At 37.2% G+C, this 25,065-nt stretch overlaps 2 protein-coding genes across 2 annotated transcripts in view; both read left to right on the top strand.

Moving 5' to 3' along the window:
- The window catches only part of arhgap27 (Rho GTPase activating protein 27), a 47,756-nt gene extending 40,683 nt beyond the window's left edge, over window positions 1–7,073 (top strand). The window contains 11 exon segments of the mRNA XM_056245769.1: window positions 979–1,046; window positions 1,165–1,252; window positions 1,335–1,436; window positions 1,533–1,631; window positions 1,727–1,829; window positions 2,724–2,849; window positions 2,955–3,053; window positions 4,686–4,763; window positions 5,133–5,261; window positions 6,656–6,761; window positions 6,866–7,073. Of these exon segments, the coding sequence (XP_056101744.1) occupies window positions 979–1,046; window positions 1,165–1,252; window positions 1,335–1,436; window positions 1,533–1,631; window positions 1,727–1,829; window positions 2,724–2,849; window positions 2,955–3,053; window positions 4,686–4,763; window positions 5,133–5,261; window positions 6,656–6,761; window positions 6,866–7,040 (1,173 nt within the window). The 3' untranslated portion in view covers window positions 7,041–7,073.
- Window positions 7,074–8,429: 1,356 nt separating this feature from the next.
- On the top strand, window positions 8,430–24,436 carry kif22 (kinesin family member 22). Its single transcript, XM_056245984.1, has 13 exons — window positions 8,430–8,574; window positions 8,836–9,031; window positions 10,284–10,411; window positions 10,554–10,708; window positions 14,388–14,597; window positions 15,518–15,911; window positions 15,999–16,119; window positions 18,885–19,005; window positions 19,092–19,275; window positions 20,236–20,324; window positions 21,958–22,179; window positions 23,366–23,425; window positions 24,368–24,436. Exons 2-13 carry the CDS (start codon window positions 8,838–8,840, stop codon window positions 24,395–24,397), a joined length of 1,908 nt encoding a protein of 635 aa, XP_056101959.1. The 5' UTR covers window positions 8,430–8,574; window positions 8,836–8,837; the 3' UTR covers window positions 24,398–24,436.
- The last annotated feature ends 629 nt before the right edge of the window (window positions 24,437–25,065 follow it).

Below are 25,065 nucleotides of genomic sequence, written 5' to 3'. Positions count from 1 at the left end.
ACTGCCACACACAGTAAGGCTTTTATCATTCTTACTATCATAATATTGGATTGTTTGTTTTATACAACAGTTTTGATGCTGAATTCTGATTGGATGAGCCGGATGTAAAATGCAGATGAACAAACACTTGTGACTGCACATTCTATATTAATACACTAATGTTACTAGTTTGCTTGAAAACAATAAACAGCCTACACATTGGCTAATGAAGTACTATATTACTGCATTTGTATTTCTAATTATTATATTATTTGGATTATATTCCAAGTTGAACTTTATCTGCATACATACACTATACTAGCATGATGCTATACATGGTATATATCGGGAAATCTCAACAGCTTGATTTTCTTGTATCGTACCAAAATGTAAACTATATTATCGCCCAGCTCAAATCTGCTAAATGCGACTATAAGGCAAGAAGGTATTAAGGTATTATAAATATTATAATATTTATAAAATTTTCTGTAAAGCCGCTTTGAAACAATGTGTGTTGTGAAAAGTGCAATACAAAATAAATTTACTTGACTATTATTAATCACAAATTTAACAGATTATTGAAAATTGGCGTATAGTATATATTGATGTTTCCTCCATTTTATAAAAGCAATAGGACATTCAAGTTACAGTGATTTTACCATGATTAAAAGAGTTTTAGCTCAAACACTTCTTACCTGTGTGGATAACAATAGGCTGCTTGTGACTTATTTTATTAAATAAGCATAATAAACAATGTCATATTCTGAATGTTCTCTTAAATTTAAAACCATTGCTTTTTTTAAAAAAAAATAGCTAAACAATCATCTACCTTTTCTGTTCTGCATTTTGAGGTGAACCTCAAAGGTTAAAATTTACTTTACTTTCATGTTGTCAGATATTATTCTGTACTATTATCCTGATATTATCCTGTTTTAGTTTTTTTGTTTGTTTGTTTTCCCATAAAGGCTGTATTAACTCATTAATATATATTTTTTTCAGGTTTCAAACTTGGAAAAGGCTGGAATCCTGAACAAAACAAAGGTGTCTGAAAACGGGAAGAAAATTAGGTAAAGTTTTCCATCATGAACTTAAATCAGTGGTGGTACTGCTTTGATAGCTATAACTGTATTGGTGAAAAATAACAATTGTATGTAAATGTCTAACATTTGATCAATCCTCCCACAGGAAGAACTGGGGTAATTCCTGGACGGTTCTCCATGGAGGAAGACTGACATTCCATAAGGACCCAAAGTCCACGGCAACCGGAGCATCGGTGAGAATCTAAATCCACAAATGTAGAATTTGCATTATCAAGTATTTCATTTTGTAATACTGAATGTAATTGTATTATGTAGAGCAAGACAAATCATATAGTCCCAGAATTCACAGTTGATCTGAAAGGGGCTACAATTGGCTGGGCAACCAAGGACAAGTCAAGCAAGAAAAATGTTTTTGAGGTATGGCCGTTTCAACACTCCCCAAGATTGTGCTGGATGATCATCTACTTTACTAGTGTGTCTTGTTGATGCATTCCTTGTTTATTTGTTCATCAGCTGAAGAGTCGGAATGGCGCGGAGTACTTGATCCAGTACGACACTGAAAGCATCATCACTGACTGGTATAAAGTCATCGTAGATACCATAAGCCAGCTGGTGAGCCTTGCATCGTGATCAATAACAAACACTCGGTTATGGTTTTCTCCATGAAATCTGCATAATCGTGTCTGTCTTTTTGCTCCGGGCGTCAGGATTTGGAACAGCACCACTCTGAAGATGAGGAGGAAATCAGTGAGAAGTCCTCAAGCTTAGACAGAGAGGAAAAACCCTTTGACAAAAGAACTATGAGCAATGGTAGTGTGACAAATGACTTTTCCTCTTTTAGGGGCCCTTAGCGGTCAAAATAGACCGATTACAATAAGCGTAAAAAAAAAAAATTTAATTTAATGTACTATATTTTGGTTACATGATATTTACTCTTTAATATTTAGTATTTTGAGAGGATTTCACGATACTAGACAATATCCACTAAATTATGCAGCATTTATTTCTGTATAAAAACATTTTGATATGATTTTCAATTAATACAGTGTAGAGTAATGCGTGGAAGTAAGATTGGTGCCATCTGGTGGAAGAAATAGTGTGTGTGTGTGTGCTGTTAAATTGATTAATCACAATTAATTGCATCTAACATAAAAGTTTGTGTTTATATAATATATGTGTGTATATACTGTATATATACACACACATACATACTGTATATACGGTATATGTACACACACATGTATATTATTATATAAACTCAAACTTATGTTAGATGTGATTAATTACGATTAATCAATTTGACAGCACTGATATATATGTATGTACAGCAAGTGCCACAGAAGTCACTAAGTTTCAAACCATTATGATGTTGGAAAAAATTTCCAAAATTACCAAAAACCACCAGAGTTAAAGGGACACTTCATCCCAAAAATAAAAAATACTGCCATCATCGACTCACCTTCATGTCATTCCAATCCTGAGTGACTTTCTTTCTTCTGTTTAACACAATAGAACTTATTTTGAAAAATTATTTAAATTATTTTGTCCAACATTAAATGTTGTTTGGACCCCTATGATATAAGGTTGAGTAAATTATGTTAGTACATGTTCATCCATAAATAAAGAACTAAAGATACTAAAAAGTTGTTTGAACAGAGAATGGTAATGAGTGTAAATATGTAATGCCCTCTTCCTGTTCATTAGCATCTCGACTGACTTCATCCAGTTCGGCATCTGAAGCAGATCAGAAGAAGGTTCGCTCCAAACTGAAGAAGTTTCTCCTCAAGCGGCCCACCCTGCAGTCAGTCAAAGAGAAGGGATATATCAGAGGTCAGACCATTACTCTACCTCATCCATTTCCTATTACTTTGACAGAAGCTCAAGATTTCGTTGAGGAATGATTCTAATGTGACTCTTCGCCTCGTTTCATTTTAGAAAATGTATTTGGATGCCACTTGCACAATCTCTGTAACCAAGAGAACACGACAGTGCCCAGCTTTGTGGAGAAATCCATCCGGGCGGTAGAGAAAAGAGGTTTGTTACCTTTACCCAACTGCCAAACAGCATTACTAATTGAAATTATTTATGTCATTAATATCAAGGCCGGTTCATAATGGCCTTTTTATTGAAAGGAATTAAATAATTAAAGGGGTCGTATGATGCTATTTTAAAAGTTTGTTGCTTTGCTTATTGGGTGTAATGGAACAGGTTAACATGCTTTAATGTTCCAAACAAACACATTATTTTTCACATACTGTACATTATTGCAGCTCCTCTCTTCCCAGTCTGTCTGAAACTTGCTTATTTCTAGGAAGCCCCTCTTTCTGAAAAGCTCAGAGCGCTCTGATTGGACAGCTGACCCAGTGCTTTGTGATTGGCCAAACACCTCAAGATCTTGTCGTAAATTTAATGCTCCTAACCACAATCCCAAGCTTCAGCTTCCAAGGCAGTTGTAAACGCAGTTAATAATTGACATGGATTTATGGGAAAATAGAAAAAGAAATGAACGGGAAAAGAACAAGAAAAACGTTTTTTTTTTGTAAAGTAATCAATTTGAACTATTTGCAAATATTATTTCTATTTTAAAATATGCACACATTCACTCTTATTCATATGCCTAATATGTTGAAAACGCAAAGAGGCAAAATGTTCAGTTATGAATAACATGATTCATATAAATAGCTGCGTTTCCATTACCCTTCGATTTGCGCAGATTGAAATTGGGAATAGAAAATACGTTCAATGGAAACACGTCAATATCGCCAAAAAGTTTTACACTCACATGAGGTGGTTTTTCAGGCAATTCGAAAAATTAAATATTTCTCAAAACTACAATGGAAACAGTTTTTTCGCATAACAGGTCACCTGCCGTACGTAAAAGTCGATCATTCTTTAAAGATGGCGTGGTATGTTTGGACAGAAGATGAGACAGAGTTCTTTATTAAACTCATAAAAGACAAAAGAATTACGGGGAAATTGGATTTTAAACAACAAAGAAATGCCCCAATTTATCAAGACCTCGAAGCAGATATGAGGGAGAAACACCTAAACACCTCATACGTGCCGTTCCCAAGTGTAAGGGGCTTTCTTTAACATTAATACTTCAAATGACTAGTGCGGTGGCTGCGGTATACTTAAACCTACTAACATCCGTTGCCATGATTTATTTAATGACTTATCGCTAGAGGAACAATGAAGGTTTAGTCGCATAACATCGGTTAATGAAAACGCTGTCATTTCGCAATAGTATTTTATCAACATTTAGAAAATATCGCGCAAATCTGTAATGGAAACACGTCTACTGATTCAGCCTATATTTTCAATTCAAAATGGCAAAGTTTGACAAAATAAGTCAAGTAGTAAAACACTGGATATTACTGTGATTCGTTCAACATTTCACCTTTAAAAATTGAAGTGGCGTGCTGGAATTTGTGATCGGTGTATATGTACAGTAAAGCCCGCCTCCTCTGATTTGATTGGTCAACTCAATCATTTTGACACTGACAAGCGCTGTAGACCGCTGAGGCGGGCCAGTCTAAAAATGTCAATTCATAAACTTTATGGCATCCTAACAACAAGCAGAGCAACTATTAAATATCAAAAATGTCGAGTGTTCACAGCCCTGTCTAATATAAAAATCTCATCTTTGTTGTTGTCATCCATCAGGTCTGGGGATCGATGGACTCTACAGAGTTAGTGGGAATTTGGCGGTCATCCAGAAACTGCGTTTCAAAGCAGATCATGGTAAGATTAATCTGCATTCATTTTATACTCAGTTTTCCATCAACTCAGGTCTTCACCAAGATGTCATACTCTGTATTACAGTTTGTTTGTTTCTCCAAAGACTTTAGATGCACTGATATTACTATGAATGGGAGAAAGTGCAATGCACAATATGGCCGAATAAGTCCCGCCTTCTAAATAAAGTTTCAGTCTGTCAACTTTTGTACCACTTATTAGTTATATTCTTTTTTCTCTCATATTTGGTCAATTTAAATGACCCAAGCATTTTCCACTTATATTCACTGTGCTCTCTTGATGCTTTAGCCCAGTGTAGAAATGATTCCCAGCAGCAGTTCTGACTGACTCATGTGTTTCTCTGTGTTTCTCCAGAGAATCTGGACCTGGAGGAGAGTAACTGGGATATCCATGTGATCACAGGAGCACTGAAGCTCTTCTTCAGAGAACTGCAGGAGCCTCTGTTCCCTTACAATCTCTTCAATGATTTCATCTGTGGCATCAGTAAGATCCTGATTAAATGGATTGTACATAAAAACGGGGGGCATTTGTCTGTCTCTATCTATCTGTCTGTCTGTCTGCTGTCTATCTGTCTATCTATCTATCTGTCTGCTGTCTATCTGTATCTATCTGTCTGTCTGCTGTCTATCTGTCTATCTATCTGTCTGTCTGCTGTCTATCTGTCTATCTATCTATCTGTCTGTCTGCTGTCTATCTGTCTATCTATCTATCTGTCTGTCTGTCTATCTGTCTATCTGTCTATCTGTCTATCTATCTATCTATCTGTCTGTCTGCTGTCTATCTGTCTATCTATCTATCTGTCTGTCTGTCTATCTGTCTATCTGTCTGTCTGTCTGTCTGCTGTCTGTCTATCTCTCTATCTGTCTGTCTGTCTGCTGTCTATCTATCTATCTGTCTGTCTGTCATTCTGTCTGTCTATCTATCTATCTATCTCTCTATCTGTCTGTCTGTCTGTCTGCTGTCTATCTCTCTATCTGTCTGTCTGTCTATCTATCTCTCTATCTGTATGTCTGTCTGCTGGTTGTCTATCTATCTGTCTGTCTGTCTATCTGTCTGTCATTCTGTCTGTCTATCTATCTATCTCTCTATCTGTCTGTCTGTCTGTCTGCTGTCTATCTGTCTATCTATCTATCTGTCTGTCTGTCTGCTGTCTATCTATCTGTCTGTCTGTCTGTCTGTCTGTCTGTCTGTCTGCTGTCTATCTATCTATCTGTCTGTCTGTCTGCTGTCTATATATCTATCTGTCTGTCGGCTGTCTATCTGTCTGTCTGTCTGTCTATCTATCTATCTCTATCTGTCTGTCTTTCTGCTGTCTATCTGTCTGTCTGTCATTCTGTCTGTCTATCTATCTATATCTCTATCTGTCTGTCTGTCTGCTGTCTATCTATCTGTCTGTCTGTCTGTCTGTCTATCTGTCTGTCTATCTATCTGTCTGTCTATCTGTCTGTCTGCTGTCTATCTGTCTGTCTGTCTATCTATCTGTCTGTCTGTCTATCCATTATCTATCTATCTGTCTGTCTGTCTGTCTGTATGTCTATCTATCTCTCTATCTGTCTGTCTGTATATCTATCTCTATCTGTCTGTCTGTCTATCTATCTGTCTGTCTATCTATCTGTTTGTCTGTCTATCCATTATCTATCTATCTATCTATCTATCTATCTATCTATCTATCTATCTATCTATCTATCTATCTATCTGTCTATCTATCTCTCTATCTAATCTATTTATCTGTCTATCTATCTAATCTATTTATCTGTCTGTCTGTCTGTCTGTCTATCTCTCTATTTATCCATCGAATCTATATCTGTCTGTCTATCCATATTCATCTGTCTGTCTATCTATCTAATCTATTTATTTGTCTGTTTGTCTGTCTACAGAAATCCCTGATTATTTAAAAAAAATATCACACATGAAAAATATTGTGCGGTCTTTGCCAACACCCAACCGTGACACAATGGAGGCCCTCTTCAGCCATTTACGCAAGTATGTTGTTATTCTTTTACATGCATATATTTACATATTTGTCTATAATATTGTAAATATTACAGTATGTATCTACAGCATGTCTCTCTGTCTCTTTCTTTCAGGGTCGTTCAACATGGTAATGAGAACAGAATGACTGTGCAGAATGTGGCTATCGTCTTCGGCCCAACGTTACTCAAACCAGAGGTGGAGACAGCGAACATCGCCACATACATGGTCTTCCAGAACCAGATTGTAGAATTCTTACTCAATGAATTTGAGTCGATCTTCCACATGTGATTGACATGAACTTGCACTGAATAAAAAAAACAACTCTCAAATGCTGGAGAGAAGGTGTAAAACTAATCTCAGTCCAGTGAGAAGGACATTATGTTTCAGTTCTGTGAAGGAAAGCCTCTGACTGGCACATTATGGAGAAGGTTATGAATAGATATGCAACAAAAATCTAGAAAAGTAGCCTCCATGATTAATTTATTAATATCACTGAAACGGAATGAAGGTTTTACATGAGCAGTTTAAATATTGAATGGGCAATACACATTTTAAAATTTTATAATTTAATATAGTTTAAATATTTTGATGTTTCATTTTAGAATTAAGGAGAGCTCCCATCACAGAACGTTTTCTAAGAATATTAGTGAGCTTTCTTTTTAAAATAGTTATCAGCTACTACTGGCTTTTCTTGCTACAAACGAAACAGGTCAGTTAAATAATAATTTAGTTTAACTTTGCTTTTCTGTGGTCTATTGCGAGCCCTGCGAAACACTGAATGTTTTATCCTATTCCTTGGCAATGTGATAATAGATGAATGATATTAAAGTACAACATTTTTATGTTTAGGTATCAATTTGAGTTTTTCTTCTTTGAAAACTTGCATCTGTAACATAGAACTTTACAAAGAAAATACTGCAGGCCTGTAATTGTAAACTGGAAATGCTAAGTTGTAAGACTTATACATTGTCATTAAAGGCACAATATTTTAGATTTTGTGGTACCAAAATATAGAATCTGTGAAATAGAATTTGCACATTGATCTAGCATTAATATTTTATGAAAATTGGCACACTTATACAGTAATAATCATTGTAAGATGTTTAAAGGTGTGTGTATATAGAAAAGGCATATTTATGCTGTACATTACCTGAAGTAAGCAAGCTTTTAATAAAGTAACTCTTTTATAAATAAATGCTTCATTGTTATTCACTTTTTTATTCATAGCTACTGTGACCGATATATATTGATGAAATGATTGATAACTGTTAAAAGATTTCAGCTAAATTGGTATGCTCAAATCATTTTATATGTTTAAAATGTAGGTTTCAAGTAAATAAGTTTAAATTCTCTTCAGGAAAAAGAACAATGTAATTCTGAGTAGCTAAAAGAAATAAATGGCTGGTGAGAGGGAAATTTTAGTGACGGGCGGGAATTCTTGAGCCTCATTTTTGTTTATTAAATACATTAAAAAGGATGTCCCATTTTTTTCAGGTTAACATTGATATCGTTTCGTGCACTTTTCTTATTTCATTACACTGCCGAATGATGGCAGTACGACACTTTTGTTTCTTCCGTTAAATCTCTAAAGAAGAACGCAGTCTCATGGATTCGGGTTTGTTGATTGGTTAAAACTAGTTAAGGGGCGGAGTCATTATCTTTTGAAAGTAACCGTGCTTACTTACTTATTTCGACAGGCGCCATTGTTGAGGAGTTTGTATAGATGTTGTGATCCACTGAATTATATTTATTTAGCAAAACATCTTTTTTGTGCTGGATTAGATCAACCAAGACCTGATTTAACAGTTACACAAGTAAATAGGTAAGTTTTTTTTTTTATTTAGTTTATATGTAACTTACATAAGACTTTTTTGTTTTTGCTTTTGAAAGGGAAACGCGTCAGTCCAGGCATTAATGCTAGCTACTTCAGCAACCGTAAAGAGTTAGCTAATAAACGCATTAAGAAAACTGAACTTTCTTCCATCTAATGTATCTACATGTCTTTTATTACTTTTATATCGATACTGGACTTATTTCTCGGTGGATATCAGGAAGTATTTGATCGTGTGTTGTGCAATCTCAGATATGGCGCAGCGTGTGGCTGTGACTGAAGCTCCTGCTGGATCCAGACGGACTTCCAGAGTTCGTGTAGCGGTTCGGCTGAGGCCCTACATGGACGCGCAGGATGAAAAGGCAGAGGGGCCTTGTGTCAGGGGCCTGGGGCCACAAAAGCTGGAGATCATCAACTGGAGGAACGCCACCGAGACCCTTCAATACCAGTCAGTATAACCATTAAAGTTTGCAGCTTATTTATTCCTCTCATTCTGTCTTCTTTATTATTAAGCACTTTAGCAGGTCATGGTCTCAGTGCAGTAGGTCATGATTTGGTAGCTGGTGCTGAAATGAATCTTCTCTTTTAATGTAAATCCACTGGCTCTTCGTGTGCCTGTTGGGATAATCAGGAAGAGAAACACTCATAACACTCTTTTATTCTTGGAAAAGAGGGTTTTGCAGGAAACTTGATTTCATTAGTTTCCATATTTAGATCAATTATGAAAATTATATAGGCTTAATACGACGACGTTGATCCTTAGTGTTTTATTTCTTATTTATTGTTTAATTTGATTTAAAGCCCATGTATGAGAGCTTTTTTTTTTAAAAACCGTATTTTTCTACGTTTTTTTTTTTTTGGCATAGTTCACCTAAAAATTCTGTCATTTACTCACGCTCGTGGGGTTCAAAACTCTTAAGTCTTTCATTCATCTTCAAAACGCAAATAAAGATATTTTTAATGAGATATGAGAGATTTCTGTCCCTCGGTTGAGAGCCTATTTACCCAAGAGCACCACTGATGCTTCAAAACTTTCATAAAGAGTTTGTAAAATGAATCAAGTGGTTTAATTAGTCTTCTGAAGAGACACAATCGCTTAATATGATGAACAGATTTCATTTAGGCTTTTATTCACATATCAACATTGATCAGCAAACTACATAGAGCACTCAAATTCATTTGGTAAACGGAACCTCATGCTTGCATGACGTGTGAGAACAAAATTGGATTTATTTGATCTCTTTATGAACGTTTTGAAGCTTCAGGTTTGGGTGAATTATAGAGACTCAGGTGAGGGACAGAAATCTCTCATTTCATTATCTTCATTTCATAGTTTCAGAGAGGAAAGAAAGTCTTACTGGTTTGGATCGACATGAGAGTGAGTGACAGAATTTTAAGGACAACATTTTTACAAATTTTTAAAAGTAACATAAAATTGTTGTTATTAATCTTGGTACTCAACAAATGATGCCATTAGGGCTTAGTTTCTCAGACAGTGCTTATAATGAGCCAAGATTTGGACCTTTAAGCAGCTTTCATAAATGTGCCTTAGAAAAAAACATTACTGATGTGCATCTTGAGACAAAACACTGGCAGTGACATATTTGAAGATATACCCATGCTAGCTTAAGCCTTGTCTGTGAAACCAAGGGCACGTGTTTTTGCAGCGATTGATTCACGCTGGTCTGAATTGTATGTAGGTTTGATGTGTTTCATGGTGAAGAGACCACACAGCAGGAGGTGTTTCTGACCTCTGTCAAGCCCATCCTCCCCCACATCCTTAATGGTCAGAATGCCAGTGTGTTTGCCTATGGACCCACCGGAGCAGGTATCGTTCCTGGCTTTATATCTTTTGCCTTTTTAGATTTGAACTAAGTTTTATCATGTGATTCTTATTGAGATTTTCATGATGTGCTATTATATAGACATTTCACACTCTAACACGGAAGATTTCTTCATCCTCTCTTCAGGAAAGACCCACACCATGTTTGGCAGTCAAGAGGAGCCGGGGGTCATTCCCAGAGCTGTGAAGGAGGTCTTCAATCTGGTTGGAGCTCAGGAAAAGGGGCAGGATGGTTGGGAATACTCGGTTGGGATGTCTTACTTGGAGATCTACAATGAAAAGGTATTCTCTTGTGGTGAGCATGCTTACCACAGAATAGTTGCGCTTTTTAAGTTTACATTTTTTTTATTATGGCTGTCACGGTTCCTTGATTAAATTAATCTTGTAATGAATGGCATTTTAGTTCTACTTTATGAGTGTGAATTATCATTGAAAGACAACCATATACAATAACTGTAAAAGGTTTAAATAATTAAGTAATTTTAAAGGTTTAGGTCTTTGCTTAGGTCTATTTTTATTACCACAAAAATAAAAAATAAATTTATTTCTTAGATGTACAAAGTAAGTTTGGTGTCAGTAAATGTTTTTGAAAAGTATTTTATGCTCAGCAAGCCTGCATTTATTTAAGAATACAGTAAAAACATTTAATTTTGTGAGATTATAGATATAGAGGTTTTCTATTTTAATGATTGTGGTAACTTTTTATATATATGATTCTTGAATGAATTGAAACAACATTTTAAGTCTTTTGTAAAAGTACAAATGTCACTGTCACTTTTGAACAATTTAATTCACCCTTGCTGAATTATTTTGCTCCAGTTTATTTAAAAAAAAATGTATATTATATATCAAATGTAAACTTTTTTGCAAGCCTTATTTTTAAAATTTTCAACATGTATTTTTGTTAATACTAATACCCTATTTCAGTGGGCCAGTGTTGTTTTCGTCAACGATGACGATAACGAAATGATTTCGTTGACGCACTTTTTTTTATGACGATAACGCGACGATGACTAGCTAAAAATGACTCTAAGTAGGGCTGGGCGATATGGAGCAAAAAATATATCTCGATATATTTTGCTATATCTCGATATTCGATATATATCTCGATATCTTTACAGGAAAATGGATGTGAATACAACTCAAAATATAGGCCTACAATCAATAGAAAATTAATTTTCCATAACAGAATGTAACCAAATGAGAAAAATTAAACACAGGGCCTGAATTTCGTCATCATTATTAATCACGTGATTCATATACAGAAACTGAATAAAGAAATCAAATGGAAAATAACACTGAGTAGTATTTTAGTCCTGAATAAATTAAATACATAGGTTATTAATCCTGATTCCTTTAACTTAAAGCTATCTTTTGTTGTATTGACAACAAAATGAATGACACACATATGGCTGCCGTCACTTTAAGAGCTAGTGCACAGATCCTGTGTTCATTATACTGGCATGCGTTTTATGCTTATTAAAGACAAAACCGACTATGTTTAGAGTATACTCACGACGACCGAAATTGACAATTTTGCGTGTTAAAGCAATATAATCCGCGAAAAACAACTTTTGTTACTGGCCAGCTGTTCTTAAGGCGGATTTTCTATGAATGTGCGCATAGAAAATAATCTCTCAGAGAGCGCGCGAGCACTGATTAGTTTAAAATCGCTTGAATGTTTAAACTGGTAAGACTTAAAAAGACGTGCAAATGGTAAACTTCAGTCACGATGCACTGCTGGCCCGATTGTGCGAGTGAATATCCATCATGTCCCGACTCCTAAACGCGAGTGTGTTTTATCGCCGCAGCTCTCGATGCTTGCCTTGCACAACACATTATGAGAGACGAGAAAGAAGCGGCACCGCTGAACACTCACGCTGTTTGTGAAATTGCGTCTGGCAGTTAAAAGAATGATTTGATTTTATAATCTGTGTGGATTACGATTGCGGGAATTTCCCGCATTATAAATGGGAGACCTGCGGGAATGATTAGAGTTATGCGCAATACCCGCGCCGAAATTCGAGCCCTGCAATAGTTTAAAACAAGACGTTTGTAGTAGCCTTCTGATTACTGGAGTCCATTAATCGAACTTCCATGCCTCTTATATAGTAATTATATATTGTAGTATGTAGGCTACCAATTTACTAATGCAATTAATGCTCACACTCGGTTTCTCTCGTGCTCTGTCGCTCGCGCGCAGACACACTCGGAGTTCTGTAGCCTCCGGGCTGGTTGCGGATGAGACAATTGTTGAATGAGACAACACGCGAGGTGAGGGGGAACAAAAGCAAGGAGGCGGGGGCGAGCACAGCACAGAGAAGGCAAACTAGCAAAGTGGCAAAATCAGGATTAAATATAAACAATATATCGATATATACGATATGTCAAAATCCATATCGTGTTAAAAAAATATCTCGATATATTTTAAATATCGAGATATCGCCCACCCCTAGCTCTAAGGTGACTAAAACATGACGAGACGTTTTTGAGTTTTCGTTGACAAGACGAGACGGAACGAAAATGATTACAAGTCTGACGTTCACAATCACAAGCATGTCATTTCTGCCTATTTTGCGTGAAATCTGTCTGTTTTGAGCTAAAAAAAAGTATCAGCAATGCTGCCGCTTCCTTGTTTTGGGTAGGCTACCCATGCCGCGGCGCGCACCAGATTCCACACAACACACCTGCGGCTGCGGCTAGTCACTCACCACACATCTTCGAAGGACCACGGCAGCGATCGAAGCCAATAGACGGGCTTGGTGGTCGGAAACGACGAGATGATTTATGGACATACTTTCAGTTTCAGTATAGTCCAGCGGTTCTCAAAGTGTGGGGCGCGCCCCACTGGCGTGACAGGTCTCCTCCAAACGGGAGGAAATTTTCCGTTTTATGCCTTTGTATCTTTATTCGCTCATGGCGTCCGCATCGTCAACTTCATCTTTGCTGCGACACCGAAAACTCCAGTTTATTAATAAACAATTAAATGTCTCCTTGCTATTTTTTTACACATTCATAATCATTACTTTTGCCGGTTCTTTGTGGCAAGCTTTATGCGTGCGGTCGTGCGCTCGACTGCGGCTATAACGCTCATTTTCCTGTATAGCCTATTTAAGTAATTAAATTATTATAAAGGGGCGATTTGTCCACTAATGGCTTAAATGAACAACTACTAGTCGACTAGAATACAAACTTTAGTCGGAGGCAGCCCTTATTCCACATATTCTCGAACCAGCAGGCCATTCTGGGTTCAGCGCGCGAGCCTGAGCTGAATGAGCGAGCGGAGGAATATTCAGAAATGCGCTCTCCGCTCACATGCTCTGATCGGAACAAAGGAATATTACAATAATTATTCATTAGTTTATATCTTATACACTGCCCATACACTACCCATCATTTTAATCCCATATCAAACACAGTATGTTATGTCTATTTTATCTATTTAAAAAAACAACACGTTTTTAAGTATAAGGCTAAAGGCAGAGAGCTGTGTGCATTCTTCTTACCTTTGCCACATCATATCTCTGTGAGATGGGCTTTTCAGCTTCACTGAAAACAAAGTACAGATCTCAGCTGAACATTGAGCATGACTTTTGAGAAATTGTGCAATGCAAAACAGGCTCATTGCAGCCACTAATGCAGGGATAAATAGACCTGTCTTGCCAAATGGATTTCTATTCTTTTCTCTTTTTTTAACAGATTGCAAAGTGGCACTTTTATTTTCTCTATTTTTTAAAGACTATTTTTTTTTTTTTTTACTAAACTTGACTAAAACTTGACTAAAACCTTTTTTTGTTTTCGTCGACTAAAACTTGACTAAAACTATTAAGTTTATAAGTGACTAAAATGTGACTAAAACTAAAAAGCATTTTCGTCCATAAGACTAAAACTAAAAGGGCTGCCAAAAACAACACTGCAGTGGGCATCTGCTCTGGAATATTGATTCGCTTTGTGTCCGTAGGTGCTGGACCTGTTGTCTCCAGGTTCCCAGGACCTGCCCATCCGTGAAGACAAGGACAGAAACATCCTCATTCCCGGGCTAACGCACACACCCCTCTCATCCTTTGCCGATTTTGACACTCATTTCATCCCCGCGAGTCTAAACCGCACCACAGCCTCTACTAAACTCAACCAGCGCTCCAGCCGCAGTCACGCTATCCTCCTCATAAAGGTTTGAACGTGCACATTTCACTTCATTCTAGTTCTCCATTAGCACTTAAGCAGGTCCTGGTCTCTGTGTGGTAGACCATGATTTGGTAGCTGGTGCTGAAAATAAATCTCTTACTCAAACAAAACCACTGACTTTTACTGTGTCTGCTGGTTGTAATTGGGAGAGAGAACACTTATGTTAGTATTATAAAGCTAGAGCCCAATGACTTCTGCAATGTGGAAAACACAGATCTCATGAATAAAAATGGAATTTACTGTATAATGTCACAGAATTGGGCAAAATTTGATAAATCATTTGATCAAATCGCGTTGACTAGTGTCTGTGAATATTCGACTATTGAAATATGAAGTCTACATATTTATATCTACATATCTACCGCAGTTACATTATATGTTCACTAAACCTGCCAAAATAAAAGCAACTGACAAATATGTAATTGCTATTGTACCGTAGAATGAACTTTTCAAAGTAAGAACAGTAATACAGTATTAAAACAATGTTTTAAGGAATATCTCACATTTTCTGTGTGCCAAAAAGTGAAAGCAATTGTCCAAATTTCATTTGATTACAAAATTATTTAAATAGATAGTTTTATGCATTCAATTGATTACCACTGTTTTTGATAATGAATTTTAATTAAATCATATAAACACAATCCAGTAAAAAAATAAAACTGACTTTCTGAGGGAAATAAACATTTGATAGGCCACTGTTGTTAAAATTAATAAATTATTAAAGTTTGTGTTGAAGTTTTATGTTTTCAATGTGTTTTGACATTAAATTAAACCATTAAAATGGAATGCAGATATATAAAAAAAGAAAACTGTGGATAATAAAACTGATTTCATAGGGACCTATAAAGGTTACCAACCCTCTGAAAAAGACTAACAAGTCGCATCAATGCATGCATTTGCTCTCAGGTAGTGAAGTCTCGGCGTGGGCCGCCACACAGACAACAAACAGGAAAGTTGTATTTGGTTGACCTGGCCGGTTCAGAGGACAACCGACGCACAGGAAACCAGGGCATTCGTCTGAAAGAGAGTGGAGCCATCAACCTTTCCCTCTTCACCCTCAGTAAAGTGGTGGACGCTTTGAACACAGGGGCCGGGGGCCGCGTGCCCTACAGGGACAGTAAACTCACCCGTCTGCTGCAGGACTCTCTGGGTGGTTCCGCACATTCTGTCATGATCACCAACATCGCACCGGAGTACAGATACTACTTTGACACCTTCTCAGCCCTTAACTTCGCCGCCAAGTCCAAGCAGATTGTCAATCGACCCTTTGTCAAGGAAACCGTTTTAGCCCCTACAATTGGTGAGCAGTTCAGTATTCTTATATATGTTTTTCTGGATGCTCAGAATAACGGTTTATGTAATTGTAGTAATCTTTCCCTTCTTGTAGCTCATGGAAAGAGATCCAGAGAGGAACGGGAAGCTGGAGGTTCTGTTGAGCCCCAGAACAAGAGGTCAAAGGAGGTAAAGAAAGCCGAACAGTCCCCATCGCCGCCCGTACATCCACATGGGTAAGAGCACGCGTTACAACAGCTGAACTGGAGCACTTAAGCAGGTCTTGGCTTTGTTCGGTAGGCCACGATTTGGTAGCTGGTGCTCAAAGAAAGACTCCCTATACCGAAAACCACAGGCTAAATGTGCCTTGTTGGACATTCATTGGGAGGACATATGTACTTTATTGCGGGGCGATCTAGCTGAAACCTTGATCTTTCTGGGGTTTTTTAAGCATATTAATATTTCTATTTATTTGCTGTGAATTGCTTTTAATGAATTTCATTTTGCCCTAGGGTTTCCCAGACTAGGGTTTGTGAGTTGAAGTTAAAGGGATAGTTCATGAAAGTTTGCCCATGATTTACTCACCCTCAAGCCAGCCTAGATGTATGACGTTCTTCTTTCAGACGAATACTATCAGAGTTATATTAAAAAATGTCCTGGCTCTTCCAAGCTTTATAATGGCATTGAAAAGCCATATATTTTTGGAAGTCCATCAAAGTGCATCCATCCATGATAAAAGTGCTCCACACGGCTCTGGGGGGTTAACCCTCTAGGCGCCGCGGTCGAGTTTACTCGACAAGATGCGGCACTGAATAAAACGGCCGATTTTGTCGAATTGGGTGTCAAATTTTGTTGGACCTCCCCTCCACTGGATGGCAGACATGTCATACTTCATCCCCCGAATCAAAAAAACGTCATGTTTCTATACAAAATGTTTGAGTTAGTGCGCATTGAATCAGTGCGATCAAAAGCGGAGCTAGTGTGCTAGCCATGTTATCAGAGCCTCTCCGCAATCGCGGCGACAGTATTGTGGTGGAGACTTCGTCTAATACCACTGGGTATGTTAACGAGGTCGAAGTATTCATAGGACAGTTAGGAGGCAATGTGGAGGCAGGGTGAGGAGTCGCAATGACAATGACAGTAGTCCGAGCTGTGCACACTCGAGATAGGTCTGGCCGCGCTGCTCGTATCATCTCATTCATGATCTGTGCCTTGCCGTGGCGAGTGAGCGTTTGAACTAAACGGGTCTTGTCTACTTGTGTTTATATGTCATATGAATAATATATATGTGCCCCATACATGGAATCAGAGTGCCTACTGTATTTAGTAAATGGAAAATCTCTACAGCAAAAGGCCAACCACTACATGCATTTGGTTTGTTTCTACCATTTATTAGTAATGATTTACACAGTTTGTTTACTACTTACTATATACCTGAGCATTCAGTATTGTGCAATATAGCATACAGAAGGTGATGGACATTTTGGGGGGAAAGAAGTGCTGCATTTTATCATTTAAACATGTGACTTTTCATGAAAATTCTATAATCCAAGATTGCCGCCACCATATGATGTCATAATATGCAAATTAGATGGGAAAATGTAATCCCTACATACACTTTGGGTCATCCTTAATATTTCTCTAATTTACAGAAAGTCTCTATCTTTTATCACTTTTAAAATATAGCGTTTTGAAATTAAGATGTCAAAATCGAACGTTTTAGGAAAAAAACTCTGACTTTTTTTAATATAACTCCAATTGTATTCGTCTGAAAGAAGAATGTCATACATGTAGGATGGCTTGAGGGTAAGTAAATCATGGGCAAATTTAAAAAAAAATTATCCCATATTTTGCGTGCCATCCTAGGTGTGAAGTCTGATCATTTCGACGGAGGTGAATCAATCAAAATTAACTTTAGCTGGAAATAACATTATTCAAGAACCGCTATAAAGCCAAAACAATCTCTGTTACCTTAAATTATATGTATATTAAGATGACTTGACGTGTATCTGAATTTCATCTTTCAGCCAAATGCAATCGGAGTTATATTAAATATCCTGACTCTTCTCAGGTTTGTAATGGCATTGATTAGTGCCTGAGTTTCTGAAGCGCCAAAAAGCGCATCCATTCATCGTGAAAGTAATCCACTTCAGAAGTTAAACACCTGAGCTGTATGAAGCGATGCATTTTTGTAAGAAAAATATATTTATTTAAAACTCTATAAACCATAATCACTGGCTTCCGGCAATTGCCGTACAGGCATTCACAAGAAAGTCAAGTTCCGGTGGAAGGGTGACCTCTGACCCAAGGGTCATTCCTTTAAGCTAATAATTATAAAACTTTAAAATAAAAATCCTTACTATTTACGTTTAAAAAAAAAAAAAAAAATTGTTTACCTGTATGTAATATGACCATTAACCAACATCAAAGTATATGCCAAGTTAACGTGGTGTAAAATCATTGAAATTTTAAATTAAGTAAATATTTTCAGAATCCCTGCTATGTGCCAATATAGTAGTTAAATTGGGGTACAGTAAAGACATTTGTAATGTTACAAAATATTTCTATTTCAAATAAATGCTGTTCTTTTGAACTTCCTATTCATAAAAGAATCCTGAAATGTGACAATGTTTCCACAAAAACATTAAGCATCAAAAACTGTTTTCAACACTGAAAATGAATGTTTCTTGAGCATCAAATCACCATATTAAAATGATTTCTTAGGGATCATGTGACACTGAAGACTGGAATAATGATGCAGAAAATTGTGTGATTTTGAGTGATTCTTTTGAAATGATCAGAAGTGAACTGAACTTACTATTCCTCTATTTTTGCTGCTAAAAGTTTGCTGTGATGAGTGTATTAATGGGGGGATTTTATCGTCAAATGGTATTGTGATTTTTCATAGTGATGATCAATATCTAAAATCATTGTAAACAAATAATGAGCATGTACATGAATCTGCTGGTGTAGATGTAATATAAGATTAGATGTCTTTCAGTTCACCAGATTCATCAGTTCTGGAAAGACTCCTGGCCCTGGAGAAGATGATGATGGGCTCAGCTGAGAGAGAGAGACTCAACCTGCTCAAAACTGTGGCACAGTCCCGTAAAGAAATTCAGGTATCGTACACACTCTTCTGGCTTTTTTCCAAATTAACTAAAACTGCCAATGGGTGACTCAAATATATGTTCTGCTCTCTCCAAAGATGTTGAAGGAGAAACAGAAGGAGCTGGAAGACAAAGCAAAAATGTTTAACAAGCAGAGTGAAGATACTGAGAAAGAGTCCGAAGATGCTCTTCTCTTTAAGACAGATCTGGCCCCACTGCACAGAAAACAGTCTACAGCTGCCAAACCGCGCAAACAGCAGGCCGTTGTCACACCGCTACAGGGTAAAGTGTGGCTGACTTCATCCTTTTCTCATCCTGGGACCCTTTATGCATGAGTACTCGGCATTGATGTTTCATGACCCTTTAAAGACGTTTCCGGGGTCTTTTCTCTCCACCAGTTCATTTGTTCTGTTAGCATGCACTGTTTCTATGATGCTGGGGTTGCTTCACTCTTCAGGGCTCAAAGCGTTTCCTCTCTCATCCTGCTACTGTCAGCTTTTGTGGTTCCGGATGGGCTACATTTGGCAATTTTAAGGCCCTTATATATTCAGTTCAATTTCGGTCTTCGCTCAGGGGTAAAAAGTGTGAAATACGTTTGCAGCGGTATACTGTTAGAGAACACGCTGCAGATAGTGACGTTTAGATGAATATGTAAATATGTGCTGCTCACCTTTCCTCTCAATAACAATATAAACGCACAACAAAAATGACAGCAGTTAAGAAGCATCTGATCAGAGCGATGTGGTTGTTTGCACACCCGCTTTGCAATTCGGCCCTCCAGTCAAGTCCTGTTTATTTAGCACTTTATAAAAAAAGCTTGCTTTAAAGCGAACAGCTTTACTGTATCAAACATGCAAAACAGTGTTGTGTTGCTTTCAATTAGCATTAAAGCTAAAGTTTGTACTATAAAGCAGCTCTCCAGTGTGTTCATGGTTTTTACCATAGACTGTAAAAAAATAAAAAATATGGTGGAGCCACACCTGCCAATTACATAATCGCCATGGGCCGATGGTGTTTACCAGCCAAAGCAAACTTTTCCAAAAAGTTTGGATTGGCAAGCTGTTTTGAACTTCTGAATCTAACTCCAAACAAATGTCGTTTTTGATTGAAATGCCATCACAGCAGTTCTTCCATTTAGCTTGAAGTATATCGGGGCCTTTACTCTTGGAATTGTCAATTGATACTAAAATGTTATACAATGCTTTCCTAAATGTGTTTAGTAAATGAGGACCTATTTCTCAGTCTCCCAGGTGCAGCCGTTGCAGCAGTGTGCTGTGGTGTGTAAACCCTCTCAATTATTGGATAAGAAGAAGAAACGTGTCCAATCTGAGGTCAGTGTGCAACATTGTGTGCTGTTAAAATGCAGATGCAGGTCTGAATAGTTCACCCAAAGTTTTCTCTCTCTCTACCTCTCGCTTGTTTTGGGAGCCGGGACAGTTGACGGAATTGTCTCTTGCACAATCGGGCCAGTGTTGCATCGTCACTAATATTTATCATTTGCTCGTCTTTTTAAGTCTTAACAATTTAAACATTCAAGCTCTCTGAGAGATGGGTTTCTCTGCCACATTCCGTAAAGCCGCCTCACGAACAGCTCAAGAGTAACAAATTAGTTGTTTCCGCTGCTTTGGGGCAAATTTATGTACTTTACTGTCTTGGCTAGTACCCTTGTAAACACTGTCAGTTATGTCTTAAATAAACATAAACAGATGTGATCCTGCACTAGCTCTTAAAGTGACAGCAGCCTAATATGTGTCTCATTAATGTTGATAAAACAAAAACAAAAGAATGCTTTAATAGTAAGGAATCAGGATTAATAGCCTATATGTATTTAATTTATATAGGACTAGGACATTTTACATTTGAGTACTTTATACATTTTCTGTACCTGAATACAGTACAATGAGTGAGCAAACATTTAGGTGAGATGTAATTTTAAAAATGGTTTTATTAACATCTTTCCGCGGTTGAAACACTGAGCGATTTATGTGACGATATGGATTTTGTAAGTTGTACTGTAACTTTCAACGTACTTTCTGATGTTCATTTCATGCTTTAAAGTCCCACTCCGATCATATTTTGAGCTATTTTTAAACATTCCCAGTGGTCTTTAAATTATGATTATGCCATTTTTAGCCAAAATCACAAAACCTGTGCCGTTTTCTGGGACTTCGCTTCAGCAGAGCGGCAGTAGCTCATTAGCAATTCGCCTCTGCGTTGTGGGCGGAGCCGTTGGCACGGAGACGACCCTCCCCCTGCCCGTTGCTGAGAGCTCTGTCTCTCCCGCTAGCTTACATCCCCAATACCGGTGGGGCAACAGTATTATATTCACGTTAATTATTATTATCCGAAGTTAATCAAAGTTATCACCGATCACCGATCATTATTTCACTCCAAGACGTCGCGTGTGGAGACGCCCAGTGGAGTTACTTCGTCACAACTCCAGTCTATTTTAGCCGGCATTTTAGCGTCTGCTACTGATTCACAGCCATTTGAATGTAGAAATACTCAGAAATACAACTTTGAGCTGATTTTTCTCAAGATATGTCCTCTAACATCAGAAAAATGCCACAAGAACATGTTAACACCTAGAAAAACATTATTTTCATCGGAGTGGGTCTTTAATGTAGTAAAGAGATGGTCAGTTCACGAGCTTGAACTAAGCTGCGCTACAGCGATCTGTCACAACTCATTAAAGAGCGACAAAACGGTATTTATTGTTTGAAAGTTTGCAATGAAAAGGTCTCAGCTTTCAAATTGTCAAAGTAGCAAAGAGCAAAGTTTATTGGATGGGAGGAATGCTACAAAGTGTTCATTAATAACTGAAAATGGCATAGACGAAAATATTGATTCTTGGGATTTAAGAATCGGACTCAATATCAAAATGACAATCGATTAAAATGACTTTCCCTATTACTTCCGTGTTTGACATGAAGATAAAATATTGTGACTTTTTTTGCTCTTTAGGTGGCTGAGGGCAAGGAAAATGGAGGTGTGGATCCACCCTCCGCTGTAGACGTCAACTGGGAGTCCCATCTGGATTCAGCATTACTGGAGCAGTCCAGGAAGAAAATCCTGCAGACGCTGAACTCCGGCTCTCTGAAGGAGCTCAAGAGCCTCCAGCTGATCGGAGACAAGAAAGCCAAACTGATCATGGGCTGGAGAGAGATTCATGGGGACTTCACACAGGTATAGTGCTGACTGATGCTGAGAAAGACCACCTGTAGAGATTGAGTCCTTACCTGTGAAGACCGATGCATAGAGACTAGGGGTGTAACGGTACATGTATTCGTATTGAACCGTTTCGGTTCGAGGCTTCCGGTTCGGTACGCATACAAACCGAACGATTCCTTTGAACCATTTTTTACTGCCGACAAAATCCGCGCTGGCTCGACCACCACAACGTTGCGCAACATCAAATGGCAAGCGTAAAGAAAGCGGAACGAAACTGCGCTACTCATTATGTGCTTCACGGATCGTTTATCAGTTCGGAGTTCGGACCAGCAACATCTGTGCAGCGCGAGCCGATCTCGATCAAGCGACACTGTCACTACACAGCGCTAAGAGATCCAGTAAAGAAAACATTTGAATTCGCCACTGAAGTAATAACATCGCTGCGAGATCTAGTGAGAAGCATTCACATTTCTCCGTTATTAACCGTAGATCTCTATTAGATCAAACAGCGCTGACGTGGACACCAGGAGAAATATTGTGCTGTGAATGAACTAGTAATACTTTACATCCACAGACCAGCAACATTCACCATAACTGTAATCAGTTTGGCTGGAATAGTGAAATGCTTTCAAGTACTTCACATCTTTTTCCAGCACTTCAAAACTCAAATATTATATAAATAAATATTTGAAGAGTTCAGATGCAAAAGCCTCTAAGTGCCAATTGAAATTTTCTTCTAGAATGATCATTTTTATGAAGCTTGAATATTTAAGTTCAGTAATTTCACTCAAATGACAATTAATAGGTAATCTTCATTGCCATTTAAGTGAAATTACTGAACTTAAATATTCAAGCTTGATAAAAATAAAGAATTTCAAATGGCTTTTGCATCTAACTCTTCATATATTTAAATGTTATTTTTAATGTGATGACCAAAACATTATTTGTTCATCCTTCAAAGATGACACCCATTTATAAACCTGAAAGTTTCAAGATGTAGGAAAACTCAACTTATTTAAAATATATTTTTTCTTTTAACAAATAGTAAATTTCTCTGGCATTTCTTACTTTTTGCTGTATCGAAAACGTACCGAACCGTGACTTTAAAACCGAGGTACGTACCGAACCGTGATTTTTGTGTACCGTTACACCCCTAATAGAGACACATTTAATATTTAGGTTTTTTCCCCCTTGTTTGTAGGTGGAAGACCTGAAGAAAATCGAAGGCGTTACAGCTAAACGTTTCTCTTCTTTCATAAAGGTATTTGGTTTGCAGCAGTAATGTCTACTATGGATAAGGGTTGGGCATTGTTGCAAATTTAACAATTCAATTTGATTTTGATTCACAAGCTTCTGATTCAGTTAACCCTGGGAACAGGGAACCCTGTCAGTTGGTACGTTATAATATTCAAGTTTAAAATTAATAACTGATTTATTTGTATACACAAATGTTTTTAATGACTGTTTCTGCTCCAATTTGTTTTGCACTATAAACATTTAAAAGCTGTCTGTTTCCAAACTTGTTTTCATGACAGTTCTATTCAAACATACAGCTATTTAAATGACAGGTTAAGTAAAAGTAGAATATGTAATATGATGCAAATATTTAATTTTTCTAGCTGAATGTTCATGAAAGGCTTTTGAGGTTAACGTTACATTGTTTACAAGTGGTTTTGACGTATTTTTAAAGTTGAAACACTAAGCGATTACATGAGACATGATACATTTCATTAACTTGTACGGTTTCTTTCAACATACCTTCTGATGTTCATTAGCGTTTATTTCATGCTGTAACTAATGAAGATCGTTTCACCTGCGCTCTGTCACGCCAAATTAGATGGCATCAAAATGGTATTTATTGATTGAATTTCGTAATAAAATTGCCACCGTTGGAAAACTGAGACCCGTTTCATATTAAAAGTTAAAAAAGCGCAAAGATTATTGCAATTATTGGATTGGAGGCGCACTACAAGTAATGTTTAGTGAGTTTTGTGCATGTATCAACTGAAAACGGCACAAACTAAAAGATTCTTGGGATTTAAGAATCAATATCTGTTCATCCAAATGAGAATCGATTCAAATTGAGAAATGGATGTTTTCAACCCAGCCCTAATATGGATTTTTAATGTCTGGAGGGAAGCACAATTTAATGTGATTTAGGGAATTTACTTTGAGTCACACACTCACTACTTTCCCTCCACAGGCGAATATTCTCAGCAATATGGGAAAGTGAAGCCTTTGAGCCACGATGCCTGAAGAGGAGCGCTTGTGCTTATGAGAGTGTTTTAAGATGTTTTTACACCCATTTTATGTGTAATATTTAGTGTACAGGTTTTTTTTTTTTTTTTTTTTTTTTTTTTTTTTTTTTTTTTTTTTTTTTACGTTTGTGTATACTTGACTGCTATTTTCCATGTTTTCTGATTCCTGTATACTATGCCCATTTTCCCTTTAGTATTTAACTTTTTCTTTTTTTTTTAAATGAACTTGCTTCATTTATCATTTGGCACTAAATAAATGCCACCATCAAAGAAGCTCAGCGAGTTTTATTTCACTTGACCAAATGTCTGTATTACCTGAAATGATTGATTTTGTGAACCACTGCATTATTGGTATTCTCAAAAACATCCTTTAACAGAGCTATAGTTTTAAGATCAGTGTGAGATTAGCCAGTATACACACATTAGCAAATCTGACTGTCTGCAGAGGCGTCATGCCCATTCAAACTCAGACTATTTTTGATCCAAATGGATTTTGAATGCAACTTCCAAAAGACGTAAAATGTTTTTAGTTTTGATAACCCTTTTGTCTGACAAACTAGATTGGAAAGTTGATAGGCTTTGCGAAGGCTCAATTACTCACCAAAATTATAGGTTGAGGATAAACTGTTATTTAGCCTGTGTG

This window comes from Rhinichthys klamathensis, unplaced genomic scaffold (genome assembly GCF_029890125.1).
Source record: "Rhinichthys klamathensis goyatoka isolate OS25496 unplaced genomic scaffold, OSU_Roscu_1.1 h1tg000035l_1, whole genome shotgun sequence".
In the NCBI taxonomy this organism is placed as follows: Eukaryota; Metazoa; Chordata; class Actinopteri; order Cypriniformes; family Leuciscidae; genus Rhinichthys; species Rhinichthys klamathensis.
This window is presented reverse-complemented; position numbering and strand designations above follow the sequence as displayed.

Coding starts and splice junctions, on each gene's coding strand:
- kif22 (XM_056245984.1), top strand. CDS start 8,838: ATGGCGCAGCGTGTGGCTGTGACTGAAGCTCCTGCTGGATCCAGACGG. Junction 14,598..15,517: donor ACGCTATCCTCCTCATAAAG/GTTTGAACGTGC, acceptor ATTTGCTCTCAG/GTAGTGAAGTCTCGGCGTGG. Junction 22,180..23,365: donor TTCATGGGGACTTCACACAG/GTATAGTGCTGA, acceptor CCTTGTTTGTAG/GTGGAAGACCTGAAGAAAAT.